At 37.2% G+C, this 14,479-nt stretch overlaps 2 protein-coding genes and 1 long non-coding RNA gene across 4 annotated transcripts; 1 reads left to right on the top strand and 2 right to left on the bottom strand.

The window, feature by feature from the left end:
* Window positions 1–2,816, bottom strand: LOC116198519. Its single transcript, XR_004155336.1, has 2 exons — window positions 2,491–2,816; window positions 1–2,307 (listed from the first exon to the last, which is right to left on the bottom strand). It is a non-coding gene; the product is annotated as an uncharacterized LOC116198519 (long non-coding RNA).
* A 1,899-nt stretch (window positions 2,817–4,715) lies between these two features.
* Window positions 4,716–6,447, top strand: LOC116199255. 2 transcript variants are annotated; one of them, XM_031529555.1, is made up of 3 exons: window positions 4,716–4,870; window positions 5,006–5,142; window positions 5,522–6,447. In XM_031529555.1, exons 1-3 carry the CDS (start codon window positions 4,818–4,820, stop codon window positions 5,578–5,580), a joined length of 249 nt encoding a protein of 82 aa, XP_031385415.1. In that variant the 5' UTR covers window positions 4,716–4,817; the 3' UTR covers window positions 5,581–6,447. The 2 variants fall into 2 exon arrangements, with proteins under 2 accessions (XP_031385415.1, XP_031385414.1); XM_031529554.1 differs by having other exon boundaries at window positions 4,717–4,870; window positions 5,233–6,447.
* Window positions 6,448–7,971: 1,524 nt separating this feature from the next.
* Window positions 7,972–9,452, bottom strand: LOC116199022 (probable inactive 2-oxoglutarate-dependent dioxygenase AOP2). Its single transcript, XM_031529312.1, has 3 exons — window positions 9,014–9,452; window positions 8,584–8,905; window positions 7,972–8,411 (listed from the first exon to the last, which is right to left on the bottom strand). The coding sequence occupies exons 1-3, from the start codon at window positions 9,370–9,372 to the stop codon at window positions 8,163–8,165; spliced, it is 930 nt and encodes a 309-aa protein (XP_031385172.1). The 5' UTR covers window positions 9,373–9,452; the 3' UTR covers window positions 7,972–8,162.
* Window positions 9,453–14,479: the final 5,027 nt, after the last annotated feature.

The following is a 14,479-nucleotide window of genomic DNA, read 5'->3' as shown; positions in this document are numbered from 1 at the left end:
TTAGAAAAACCAAAAATTGTACAGTGCCTTATACCTCAATATTTAATAAAAACCTCCAGATAAATTCCAAAAAATGGAATTATATCAGATCCTTAACCTCCGCCTAGCAACCTACACCATTGGGTTTCCCTTGATAAAGCCAGGAAGATAAGCCACTCTTTTTTTTCTCAAAATCAACATACTCTCATTCATTATAGATTCAACCGAAGCATTCTCCCCCTAAACTCTACCGGTTATGTCTTTTTATTCATTCTTTCATTGTGAAATGGAATAAATAGCGTGGAAGGCCTTCTAATAGAATATTTAGTTTCAAGAGTTACACCTACATCAGGAGCTCATGTTATAATGACAAGGTCAACAATGAAATAAAATATACATGGATATATGGAGTGAAAAGAGGTAATGCCCAAGAAAGCTGAGAGTCCAAGAATTACCCATTACAACAGCAAACAATAGAGCATATGATCGATACCCCACAAATAAATGCAAGACAAAACAAAAGGGACAAGGAGAAGAGCAATTGGCATTTAGCTCCACAAACAAGTGCACTACATGATACCCAACTAAAACCCAGATCACGAGAGGCTTACCCTGGTTTGCAAGATCATGGAACTCAAAGATGCTGCAGAAGGATAACAGGTCTTGCACGTCTGAGTAAAACTTTATTTACTTTATTGAGTAAAACCATATCCACTCAAAAGTTCAAGCTGATAAATAGTATTACCCGATTCTCATACAAACCCAATTCTTTCTCTTGATTTGTCCCTTCTTTACTCAACATCCACCCTCACCTCCAACGTTTGGCTTTGTCTCTTTCGACATTAGGTCGGCATGGTGTGAGCTTACATGGGCTCGCGCAAAAGCACAGCCTACTCCGATATCATCTTAATTTTCTACTTGGTTTATGCGAACTTGGACTCATCTTTAACCCAAAAGGTTAAGCTATTAGGCTGTGATACTCAAGCTCCATATAAACCCTTCTATTTTTCTTTATTGCCCAATGTGGGATCTAATTCCTTTCACCTTTCAAAACCCACCATCACGTAGCACAGTGTGATCTTTCTCACTATTTCCCTATACGTGCCATGTACTCTTAAATACCCGCTCTCAATACCTAACCTCGAATAGGGCTCTCTTCTCTTCCAGTCTTGGACTTAACTATCTTGAGGTGGGCTTCCTCTTCCACACTCAACTGAATGGTGATAACTAACTATGAGTCGAGCTTTTACTTATAGACTCGAACTTCACTTGCCAGGAGTTCCACACTCTGGCCTGACGTGATGTGACTTCTCACACGGGCACATAGTAACTTATTCTAGTACATGACAAATTTCTACTAGGCTTTACACGAGCTTGAGCCCATTCCACTCAAAAGCTCGAGCTTTTGGGTTGGAGGTGAGTCCAATAGATTGTAAGTCCAATGAAATTTATCATGGTATCAAAGTTAGATTACACGTCCATGTGGGGAGTCACACACCGCTAGTGAAGTCCGAGTACGGAAGTGGAAGCCCAACTCCTAGTTAGTTGTCCCCTCGCCCGAGCGTGGAAGAGAAAGGCCACCTCATGGTAGTTAAGCCTGAATCCGGAGGAGAGAAGAGCCAAAGCTCAAGGACAGTTGTTGAGGGCAAGTGATCAAGAGCTCGTTGCACGTGTTGGCAAAAAGTGAGAAAGATCACACGGTATCACATGAGGACGGATATTGAGAGTAAAAAATGGAGAATCCCACACCGGCGGCAAGGAAGGGAAATAGATGGGTTTATTTGGAATTTGGATGCCACCGCTTGACAACTCGAGCTTTTGAGTGAAAATGGGTTCAAACCTGACAGAAATTTATCAGGCTTATTGAGCATTGAGCAAGTACTGCAATCACTGTCTTTCCTTGGCTTAGGCATAAGGTGAACATCAATTTCTTTTGCACCCACAAGTACATTCTTTTGCTTCTAGAAAAAGGGGGAAAAAAAGGTCAGCGTTTAAAGGATGCTATTCAAGGAAGCCCCAAAAAAAAAAAGACTATAGCAAAAAAGGAATGAGATAAGAATCTCGATAGCCATTGTCCAGACTTTACATCAAGCCAAAATTCTCTGAAATATGAAGAATTCTATTAGATCCGCCAACATTTGGGCAGAAGATAAAGTGAGAAAAGGTGAATAAAAGAGAGGATTGAAATCAAATTGCGTTACGTCAAAAAAAAAAAAAGGAAGAAGAAGAAGAGCATGTACTGCGATTTAGCTAAAGGAAATCGAATCATACAAGTATCTATGGAATGAAAAGATGCGTTGCTGTTCCAGTACATGCTGAACAATGTTACTGCGAGGAAGAAGCACGAAACAATCAATATTGAAAGAATTCAACTTCTCTAGATTATAGCAAATCAAGAGGCAACTCTATAGGGCGGGGGGGGGGGGGGGGGGACACAGCATACATTTCCTCTGCTGAAAATCAATTGAGGAGATTTATTGCAATTAAAAAGAGGTGAATTCAGGGTCTTACATCGGAGGCAGGCGAGTAGAGCAACACCTAATAGTCCCGCGATATGGGCTGTGGAACCGAATGCCTTTGTGGATCTTGTCGAACCATCAATGGCTGCACTTCCGACGAACGGTTGCAATCGAGTGATGGCGGGTGGGTTTCGCCGGCAGACAGGTGGGTGAGCAGAGGTTAACTGGTGACGATTCGCAATTGCCGATTGATTGGTAATTCTCGAGTCTCTTGGCAGTAAGAAGTGACGATTCCTCCAGAAAAGGGGCTGCCTGTGTTCCATTTGAAGGAGGGTAATGGGCGGATTGTTGGGGGGGAAGAAAGCGAAGGGTAGAGGTAATTTTTTATAAAGATAAATATTGGAAATAGCAAACAAATTTTTTTTAGGCAAAAAAAATGGTTGCATTTTTTTATAAGGAAAAATAATTTTATATCCTTGCACGAAAGAAGGAAGCAAATGAATTTTTTTTTCTTTTTCCTGCTGTTTAATTTCCATAGAGATTTACTAAAATAGAGCAATCACATCAGCTGCACTTTATCATCGATCTTCGCTGGCTTCTTTTGCTTATTTTCCACACCAAATTGATAATGGAGCAGTCGGTTAACTTTTATACAAATATGTAGATTTATTATTAGTTTGCTTAATAGATTTCTGTTAATTAGCAAGCCTTTATCGTACCGTTTGGGAGAGAAAAAGCGACAAGACGAGTCTTTTCCTGCTTTGTTGAAAATTAGAAGAGGTAAGAGGGTATTTTTGGAATAAAAGAAAAAAACGTAAGGGTAGTTTTAGAATTGAAATGTGAAGAAATAAAAGATGAGGTCCACACTTTTATATTAAAAAAATTATAGAAGTATAGATTTTTTTTAGTTGCTTTCTTGAAATATATTTTTAAACTTCACAGCTTTGGAAGATTTTAACTTGAATTTATATTATATTACACAAATTTTGAAGATTTTTACTTTTTCAGTAAAAATCTTCAAAATTGGTAACACAAGAAAGTAAATTCACCATTTTCTTATATTTGGTAACACCAGCAGTCTCTGACCATAGCTCAAGTTTATTAAGGTTCAATGTTCCTGAAAATTCTGATCCTAAACCTTTTAAATTCTATAATATGTGGACTCAGCAGGCCGCATTTCTGGAACTTGTGGAAGAGACGTGGAGGGAGGAAGAGGAAGGGAATTCAATCAGTGTTTTGTACAAAAAGCTAAGGAAACTAAAAGGAAAATTTAAGGAATTCAACATGAAGACTTTAGGGATTATTCACCAGAAGGTTGTGGACTTAAAAGCTATTATGGAGGCCATTCAAATGAAGTCAATGATTCAGAAAGAAAGGATCTTGTTCAACAGGAGTTGGAGGCATGTAAGAATTACATGGAGGTGACTAAAGCTGAAGAAAGCTATCTGAAGCAGATATCTCGAGTTCAATGGCTCAAACTTGGGGACCAAAACACTTCTTTTTTCCACAAGTTAGTCAGGGAAAGGACCTCAAGAAACACTATCAAAGTTCTGGTTTCATCTGAAGGAAGTTTGACAAGACTGAGGAAATCAAGAACGAAACTATATCCTTTTACACGATGCTTTTTGGCACAAATAATAATTCTATTGTTTCTGTTGATCAACTTTCTCCTCTGATCAATAAAAAGTGTCTAATGCCATGAATGACATGTTACTTGCTGAGATATTTGATGATGAAATCAAGCAGACATTGTTCTCTATGGGGTCTAATAAAGCCCCCGGTCTTGATGGTTCGCTGTCTATTTTTTCAAATTATGCTAGGACATTATGGAGAAGGACTTCTTAACTGCAGTCCATTCTTTCTTATTTTAACACTGGTATCATGGGGAAGGATGCTAACTCCACCATAATCACAATGGTGCCAAAGAACCAGAATGCTAATCAGATGAAAGATTTTCTATCAATCTGTTGTTGTAATGTTTTCTATAAATGTGTGACGAAAATTATTGCAAATAGGATAACAAGAGTGCTCCCTGATCTTATAAGCAGGAACCAATCGGCTTTCATCCATGGCAGAAGGATAACTGACAACATCCTCCTTGCTCATGAGTTGGTAAAAGGTTATCATCGATAACATATTACTCCCAGATGTGCTGTAAAGGTAGACCTTATGAAAGCTTTTGATTCAATAAATTGGGATTTCTTGGTGAAATGCTTGATAGCGATGGGTTTTCCTAAACGATTCATTGATTGGATAAAAGGGTGTATCACTACCCCTCATTTCTCTGTAGCTATAAATGGATCTCTTGCAAGTTATTTTCCCGGAAGGAAAGGAGTGAGACAGGGTGATCCCTTATCCCCCTATCTTTTTGTTATTGGGATGGAAATTCTTACTAGGCTTCTAGACATAGCAGCTGCGCAAGGAAATGTGAGGTATCATTCTAGAAGCAAATCTCTCAATCTCACTCATCTTTGTTTCACCGATGATCTCCTTATCTTTGCTGATGGGTCTAAGCAATCTCTAAGAGGTATTCTTGATGTATTACAAAATTTCCATGCCTGGTCCAGGTTAAAGTTAAACCAGGATAAAACAGAGCTTTATTTTGGCGGCATGAATGAAGAAAGATCTATGGAACTGTTGCAGCTCACAGGCTTTAGGAAGGGATCCTCACCTATCGGGTATTTGGGTCTTCCTCTTACATCAGGTAAGCTTTCTTTGAGGAATTGTGAGAGTATAGTGGAGAGAATTACTCAAAGAATAAAAGTATGGACAACAAAGTGTCTTTCATATGCAGAGAGAATTCAACTAATAGATTCAGTCCTCCTTCGTATGGCTTCATATTGGTGTGCCAATTTCATATTGCCCAAGAAGGTTGTCCAGTTGGTGCATCAAAGATGTAGAGCTTTCTTGTGAAAGGCTCAGATGAATATAAGGTGGGTGGAAAGGTCGGTTGGGAGGAAATCTGTCTACCTAAGGGAAAAGGTGGTCTAGGCATTTGAAACATAGAAGTTTGAAAAAAAGTATGTGTCATGATGAACATTTGGATGATCCTAATTAACTCAGGCTCCTTGTGGGTGGCATAGGTGAAGAGATACTTGATAAAGAGGAGATGTTTTTGGACATTGAAAGTTCCTGGAGCTAGAGAAAGCTACTTAAGCTGCGACAATGGATCAGACCTTTTATTGAATATAAGGAGGGGCCTAGTAAAAATATTAGTTTTTGGCATGACAAATGGCTACCAGTGGGATGCTTAGTCGACTTCTGTAGTTGTGGATCCTTGTGTTTTCCTTCTATAAAAGAGCATGATATGGTCAGGAAAGTTTTGAAAGAGAATGTATGGCATTGGCCTCGAAGTGGTGACCCTCAAGCAGAAGAAGTAAAAACACTTGGCTGGAGGACTTGCTCTACATACCAAGGACATGGTGATTTGGACAATTAACAAGTCAGGTTCTTTTTTCCACATCAAGCTCCTGGCAGTACTTCAGGAGTAAGAAGCCAAAAACTATGTGGAGCGAGACAATCTGGGGGGCACATCCTAAAGGTATCCTTTATATGCTAATTGGCAATATTAAACAAATTATCCAATAAAGAAAGAGTATCAAATTGGGGCATGAATGTCTCGAATCTTGACTGTGAGTTCTGTAGGGAAGAGCAAGAATCCCGAGACCATTTATTCTTTACCTGTAGGATCACAAATGGTATTTGGAGAAGCATCTTAAGTAGAGTTGGCCTCTCTCATCAACACTCCATTTGACAAATTGAATTCCTTTGAGTCTCCTCCTTGAAGGGAAGGTCTTTGGACACAACATGCTTGAAGATCCTATGGACAATATACATATACAAGATTTGAGTTGATAGGAACAATAGGATTTTCCAACAGAAGGCTACTGATGTTACTGGGTTGATTCGCCAAGTTTTTGAAGTTTTGAGATGAAAATATTGTTTATTTCAAATGTTAACCTCAAGATAGACAATTCAGTTATAATTAAGTCTCTCAGTTTTAGATAAATTTTGTCGTTTCTTTGTATATAAACTAGTCATTGGATGAGTGGATATAACCCTCGTATATATTCCTTTTATCAATGAAAGTTGCACCATTTATCCAAAAAAAATCTTTTAGTCAACAGAAAAGTATTTTTGGTCAACCCACAAACTAAAAGCAAAAATAGGAAAAATGAATTTTGATTTGAAACTTTTGAAATCTATTAATATTTCAAAATTATCATTATAACTACTTATATTTATAAATTATAAACTCTCGATTTCAAGATTAAATTAATAAATATTTCATACGATATAAAAAAATGCCAAAATCGTATGTTTGTATAAGAAACATATATGTCTTTATAAGACATTTTCCAACAAGATATTTGTAATGAATTTGTGTAGTGCATTTGTAATTAAATGAATATATATAATGCAAAAGATAGGATAGCTACAAAAACATCACCGAACCATTTAAAATAGTTTAATCTTATTTTACGTTACTTAAATTAAAATGTAATTATTTTTAACTTGAAAATTAATCATTGAATTCTTATTCTTGTTAAGAAGAACTTTGTCTAAAAAAAGTGGTTAATAATTATCATAAAAAATTAATGTAGAGAAATAGAAAAAAAAAGTTCTCATATAGACATTTGCACAATATAATCAAAGTTGGGCAGCCAAAAAATTCCGCAATCGAGTTTAAAATAATGTGGATGTCTTTTCTTTTCTTTTTTCTTTTTTCTTTTTTTTTTTCCAAGATGATGTGTGTTTTAAAAGGCAGAGAAATTGCTCAGTCCAAATAATTATAGGCGTGGACTTGTATGAGATCCAAGACTTGTGCTTCTGGCCCACTATTTTTCTCATGGACCAAATCCAGCCCAGGACCCATGGAGAGAGAAAGGGGAGGGTACCCCCTTACTCCTTGATTGAGACCCCCAATCCAAAAATGAATTATAGCTTTAGCAACCCATTGCAACCCAAGTTGTGTAACCATCTCCGTTCGACTTTGTTTTTTAAAAGAAAAGCCCTAGCTTTTGCCGCTACCCGACTGTAAGAACCGCACAGGGGCCTCGAGTGACAAGCAAGAATTCATCGGATGCAAGTCTTGATACAATTTTCAACCAACCAACACTTGAAACACATATAATCACCATATCTCAAGAACCATTCCGATTTATAAAAAATTGGGTGCTCATGTTTGAAAATGAATCCTCATGTGAATCAGTTTGAGCCATCAAAAGACATTGGTGTGTTTGATTTTAAAGTTAAGTAGAGTTGGGTTTTGATTTTAATTGGTTTATAATGACTATGTTGTTGAATTATGAGAAAAAGTGTGAAAAAGTAATAAATATTTGAAATAAAGTAATGATTGTGTTGTTGAATTGTAAAAAAAATAATTAATAATTGAGAGAATTTAGTATTAAAAATTGAATTGAATTGTTAAAAAAATTGAAGAAAATTGAAAAAGTAATAATTGTGTTGTTAATTTTTGTTGTGTAGTGAGTAGAGTTAAAGTTAGAGTTAAAATTTTAAAAACATAACTCACAAATCAAACAGACTGCCTGTTATATTATTTTAGAGCACTGCCAATAGCTTCCTTGTCAAGGAAAGCCGCAGGAAGAGTACATCTAAGATGAGAGGGCTTCCAAAACCAACTTATTTGTAAAAATGCGAAGAAAAAGGAAAAAGGTACGACATGGTCGAAATTATCATCGACTAACTACTAGGACTCTAGTCCTAAACCCCACAATAAGTTTTGATGAGGCTCTGTGCCTTAATTCGGCTGTCACTGGAATCATAGTAGCAAAGGAAATCGACATGATCGAATGGCTTATATTGCTGAGGGTGCTCTTTGTCGATGAGCTCATCAGGCGTTTTTATCATCCCTTTTTGATATGAGAACACGCCGAGCGAGTATCTGACTTCCTTCTCCTCCCTCACTGCGACTCTATGGTAGCATGCCTTGATCCTCCCATTGCTCCATGCCTACTTGTCCATTGAAGAGACAAACCTAATTAGTACTATATGATATATTAACTAATAATCAACTTCGCGAAAGCTTTCTTATCTGTTGTTTTTTTTTTTTTAAATTTCTTTATTTGTTGAGCTAGCTGAGAGAGAACAATAGAGAGCGAGCGAGGGGGTAGTACACACTCACCACGAAAGCATCACCGGCCATGATCATGAAGGAAGAAGGAGAGGGCTCGAAGGTGAACCACTCTCCGTCTTTGGTCATCACCTCAAGACCCCTCACGTTGTTCTGGTGCAAGAAAGATATGAAGCTCTTGTCTGTGTGCGCGATTGGGTTTATGTTTGAATCCATGTCATGTGGTTTCTTGTACTTTAAGAAACGGAGGAGTAATGTGGCGGCATCTGCATAAGATTCGTAGTATTTCTCTAGACCGTAGCTCTCAAACACCATCCTCATCACCATTGCTTCCAGCTTCTCAATCAACTGCGCATAGTAATGGGCAGCTTTGCTGTCGCATCAAGACAATTATTAGTGATGTCGTTGTTGAGCATCCTTTGAATAAGTAGAATTCAACGGATATGCAATGATGGAACAGAATCCTGATCATTCCGCTTACCAGAACCGGTCGTTACCGGCAGGCCACATGAGGTTCGTGAAGTTCCGGCATTCTTCTAAGGCTTCAGCATGGTCGATGTTGAGGGCTTCGACAAGGGGAGTCCCAGGGACCTTGGCAATGTATCCATGGGAAGGTTTGAGGTTGGTGTTCTTGATTTTAGTCTCGTGGGGAAGGTCGAATAGCTCCTCTGTAACACTGAAGATGGCGTTGTGGAGTTCAAGGGAGACATCCTTGAACTCGGCTATGAAGCAGCCATGATCCTCGAGGGCCTTCATGATTATCTTGGAAGCCTGCAGCCAGGACTCTGTCCCTGGCTTCAAACATTCGTGGGAAAATTCGACTGCCGGAATTTTGCTCATCGTTCTTCACTATTCTTAGACGACGATGAGCTAGAAAAAGATATAGATGATGATATACACTTGCGATGATGGCTCCAGGTGTGGGCGTGAAGCAATTTATAGGACCCCGAAAGAGGGAGGGTCACTGTCATTCTGATGTATAGCTTAGTGTTCTGCATCCTAGGAGAAAGAATCGTTTGAATATAAATCGGTTGGTCAAGTAACGCCGAAATTTCAATTTTGCTCAGCCCAAGCAACATGATTTATTTATCCCTATGATTCCCTAAGCCGAGTATGGATGGTATGCCTTTATAGTTTTTAAGGTTACAAAGGAGGCCCGTGGATTTAGGATAATAAAATAGAAATTCTAATAGTCAATAAAGGGTACGGGTATAGTTCAATTGAGTATCAAAGTTAAAACTTCTTGATTATCAGGCGAAAACGTGCGTCGTTGCATTATATCCTGTTTTGATTGATGGCATGTCTTTGACTTATTTGAAAAGATAGATTAACCTAAGGACATAAATGGTTATTATATACTGCAGTTCTCTTGCCATAACTTAACTGGGAATATCTCTGCGAGAAAATATTACATGAGATTAACAGATTTACTGTGGTGTGTAAGTCTCCATTCAATGTCTGTCAAGTTATCTTGTGGAGTTCATAACATTTATTTATTTTATATTTTTCTCAACATTTCATTGAAACTAACACATATCATATTGGTGTGTTAATCTCACCTAATAATTTCTATCTCTGCGGTATAATCACCCCTTTATTGTATCCGCTAGCCTCTTATGAAAAGGAACACTGGTCGGGCGCTCCTTGTGAATGTAAGAGGGAATTTCTACTAAGGCGGCCAGCAAAACTGTATAGATGTAGGAAAAAAAAAGGGAAAACACGTAGTAATTGTTGTTGACAAACAATAAAATATTTCACGTTATCGTTGGGTTGGTTCAACCAGCTTGAAATTTATTCCGTTTAAGAAGATTTCGAATTTGAGTCTTGTATATAGTGAAAATCCATGATTGAGAGAATCTCACACCTTAATGAGTCAATTGAATTCGAATTGAATTAATTGAATCCCATTGAACTTCTGAATATTAGAGAACACAACGAAAAAAAATCACCTTATTTTAGTTAAATTTACCTTTTAGAGAAGATATTTTATGCCATATCAAAATCACATATCACATTGCGCCTTATTTAATTAATTCAATGCAATGTCCTTCAAAACTAGTAAACCCATCGGAACTAAACTTATTTTCTAAGAGTTTTTCGATTATAAAGAGGACTCATGTATTTTGTATAAATAATAGATTTTACTTATAAGAATTAAATTTAAAATCTCTCATCAATTTGAAAGTAAGAATGTATATCACTTCGGGGCGGAGCCACATGGCCCCTAAGGGGGCAAGTGCCTCTCCTGAACTTTAAATTTTTTAAATTTTGCCCCAAAAGTATATTTGTTTATGAGTTTTTTTATATAAAATTAGTATTTTACCCCGCTGAAAAAGAATATTTATATATTATTTATATCAAATAATATTTTTACCCTCACTGAATGAAAATCCTGACTCCACATAGATATCACTATACTATACCTTTTTGGAATTATTGCTAAAAGTTAGCACTATGATAAACAGGTTATATGACAAAGTCCCCCGTTTCCCACCTTCTCGTTGGGTCTCTTTCACGAGTCAAAACGCGCACGCAGAGGAATATTTGGAAGCACGATCGTATAACTTATAAATATGACCAATCCGAAGAAATTTAGACTCCTTCTAGAAATGGTTCTTATCCAATGGGATTTCACCTAAACAACGGAAAAATTCGGATACACTTTTCTTCTCATGCTCGTCAAATACGACACGAACCGGTAAGAAAAATATGAAACATAACATCAGCTGTTGTATCTCATGCGTATAATATGTATGCCGGTGACGAAACCGCAGTGAACGGTGCATCGAGTGACTTCTTGTCGAATTAATAAGCTATCAGGCTATCCTCGGCGATCTCCTCGTGATTGAAGCATTTGGTGGAAAATATAATTCGGCCTTGGAGTTAGTTTTGGAGTTTTCGTTTCAAATTCTTCGAAACAGCTTTCGTTTTGTCTTACCCATACCGCTCACTATAGGGCATCTTCTATTACACGGACATTAATGGGCCTCAAAAAAAAAATGAGGAAAAGAAAACAAGAGAGGACGGCCAAAAGAGTGAGTAGTGCGAAGGTGCACATTCACGCTTGATAACCAAAAGATTTCAGATTTGATATTCAGTGGTATTACTCGTGCCCCTATATTAGCTATTAAAATTTTTATTTCATTGTACTAAACTCTTGAACTTCCATTGTAAAAAATAAAAAAGAGAAGAAGAGACAACGTCTTAGTAAGAATCAAATTTAAAATCGTTTACGATGTATTTCATATAGCAAGGTGTATTTCACCAAACTAACACCTCTATACATCATCAAACTAAACGATTTTAGAAGGGTACAATGCATGCCTCTATACTAATACCTCTTTCTTTAGAAAAGACGTATTTCATATAGCAAGGTCATGATGTACATGAAGTGATATCACCAGCTAATAAATGTAGATAATTTCATTTGAGATTTGAGATATCATCCTTCTATTCTAATCGCACTTACGGAGATGTAAAAGTTCCATTAGACTTATAAGTAATTAAATCTATCTCCAGTCGGAAATCTTGAGCTAATAGATATTGAATCCAATTATCTTATTATATACTTATGATATTCTTTTCTGTTTTTACAATGTGAGATAACAACTTTTAACACCAGTCTCTCACCTGACAACATGAGACCATTACAAGTTCCTAAACACCTGCCTTCAATAACTGATCGCAACTCAGGCTTTTCTCTTACGTCTTCAAGCAAGGGGACAATTTAAACAACGAGGCGGTATTTATTAGAAATTCGGGCTAAACTGACTAGATGTGCACTTTTGTTGCTCTCTACCTTGGGTCTTGAGTAGTGTGGCACCCAATCTCTATAAACCCAAAAGTTCCTTTTCGATTTTCTTACGCAGGATTGACTCCTAAACTCTAAACACCCCCACTCTCACGTGTGGCAATTTGTAGTTTTGACACTTGACGTACACGTGTCACATGAAATTACACAACCATCCTCCATAACTAATTACGAGTTAGGCCCACTTCCACTGCCTGACACTTATAACCACAAGGTGGGTTTTCTTCCTGCTCACTTGGGTGAGAATAGGAGGGGTGACAACCGACGACAATAGAGGTTTTTCTCTCCACACTCGGACTAATTGATAACCACAAGTTTCACATGCAGGCTTGACTAACTCTCGCTCATGTGGCCTCATGTCATGTCAAGCCCAATGTGGAGTGCGACAAAATCAATGTGCCTCAAATTAGGCTTGCCTTGCTTAAGAAAGTAGAAGAGAAAGCCTACCTCGACGTGTTGAGAGTAGGTATTTAAGAGCGTGTAGCACATGTAAGCAAATGACTGCACATTGCCACGTGAGCAAGGGTGTTAAATCTCATACGGGCCAATTAAGAAAAAAATCCTTGGCTTAATTTAGGTTTTCGGTACCATCACCTGACAACTCGAGCTTTTGCTTGGGATTAGGCGTTCAATCAGTTGTAGACCAGTGAAAATTTTACATGAGGTAATAAACATGTGTTTGCTTAATCCAGTTTGAGTGCGTCGACCAATTAAGGAATAAAACCCTACTAGTTAAGGATTTTCTCCATTGACAAGACTCGAACCCGAAATTATATTTAAGGAAAAGGAGCGTCGAATCATTTGAACCAACTTTTATTGATTTCGAATACTGTGGTACACATGGAAAAAAATTGTCGTGTTTATTTAAAGTCCATTTTTAGTTGTTAGGCGCTCATTGAAATAAGCATTAGCGATTAAGTAAAAGTTATTTGATGTTTTAAGTATTGAGAATTTGTCATTATTTGATATTATTATATTTGTTTTATGGCTCAATATTTCACTTTTTCTTAATATTTATTTTATATTTATAATCTCATGAAAAAATTTGGAACCAAAGAACCCCAACAATCTATTGGAGAGGGTAAGGGCGGTGGTGGCTTACCATGACAATGGTGTCTAGACGACGAGGAAGGAGCATAGTTATCAGAACCACACCAACTGGTTGGGCCGAGAGCCGACCTTAATGGATGGAACTGTTTTAGAACCATTGTTATTAGAACCGGACCGAACCGATAGGTTCTACCAGTCGGACTAGGACTGGCACCATGTGTAGTTCAATCTGCCTAAAGACCCAAGTTGCAGAGTTGAGCCATCAGACCTATTGAACCAGCCGATTTTTGAGCAAAATTTCATTGAACCAACCGATCCCATGAGTTTTATGGTTTCCTTTTTAGTTCTTTTAATGTAAAAATTGCTAGATTGTGTAAGGATTTAAACCCATGACTCCTTGCTTCCCATACTAGCATGCTGCCAACCGAGCCACCACTATCTTCTTATTCTTTTAACTTTACTTTTAAGTACTTATTAAAATCGAATATTTATTTTGAAGTAAGAAATATTAAATATAGACATTTTATTACACTATCCTTATATTTCTTTGAAATTATCATACTTCTATCTTAATTGTCATAATTTTTTTAATAATATGAATAAACTTATTTTATTTTAATTAATCATGTGGCCTGACTTATCAAACTCCGGGTTGGACCCATGAACCCATACTCCTTCCGATTCATCATCCGGTCCGATTCTAATAACATTACATGGAACCCAAAGTGCATATATGAGCTTTCGAACCTATAGAAGTGGCCTGATTTGAAGCTAAACCTATTGAACCCATTATAATATATTGACATGGTTGGGAATTGAACACTTGCCCTATGACTCCTCTCAAAAATTTAGACCATGCATTAATAAACTAAGCTACAGCTCCTTTTCGTGATAAATGTTCATCAGTTTTTGTTTGTTCGTTCAAATATGATGTATTTATTGCCATTTATCTTACTTTTCATTATAAATATTATATAATTAGTTAAAGGCAATTACAGCTAAAGTCCTAAAATTATGCAAAAAGTTAAAATTCAATCATAATTGTATCAGTTTGGCTCAAATAGTCCTAAACGTTTAGTTCATTTA

Source organism: Punica granatum, chromosome 3 (assembly GCF_007655135.1).
Source record: "Punica granatum isolate Tunisia-2019 chromosome 3, ASM765513v2, whole genome shotgun sequence".
NCBI lineage: Eukaryota > Viridiplantae > Streptophyta > Magnoliopsida > Myrtales > Lythraceae > Punica > Punica granatum.
The sequence above is the reverse complement of the archived record's forward strand: the minus strand, read 5'-3'. Positions and strand labels throughout refer to the sequence as shown.

Excerpts from the sequence above, each read along its gene's own strand:
- LOC116199255 (XM_031529554.1), top strand. The coding sequence starts at position 4,818 with ATGGAAATTCTTACTAGGCTTCTAGACATAGCAGCTGCGCAAGGAAAT. Across the intron at positions 4,871-5,005 it reads GCTGCGCAAGGAAATGTGAG|GTTAAAGTTAAACCAGGATA; the intron begins GTATCATTCTAG and ends TGCCTGGTCCAG. Across the intron at positions 5,143-5,232 it reads GGGTCTTCCTCTTACATCAG|AGAGAATTCAACTAATAGAT; the intron begins GTAAGCTTTCTT and ends TTTCATATGCAG.
- LOC116199022 (XM_031529312.1), bottom strand. The coding sequence starts at position 9,372 with ATGAGCAAAATTCCGGCAGTCGAATTTTCCCACGAATGTTTGAAGCCA. Across the intron at positions 8,906-9,013 it reads GCCGGTAACGACCGGTTCTG|CAAAGCTGCCCATTACTATG; the intron begins GTAAGCGGAATG and ends TTGATGCGACAG. Across the intron at positions 8,412-8,583 it reads TGGCCGGTGATGCTTTCGTG|GCATGGAGCAATGGGAGGAT; the intron begins GTGAGTGTGTAC and ends ATGGACAAGTAG.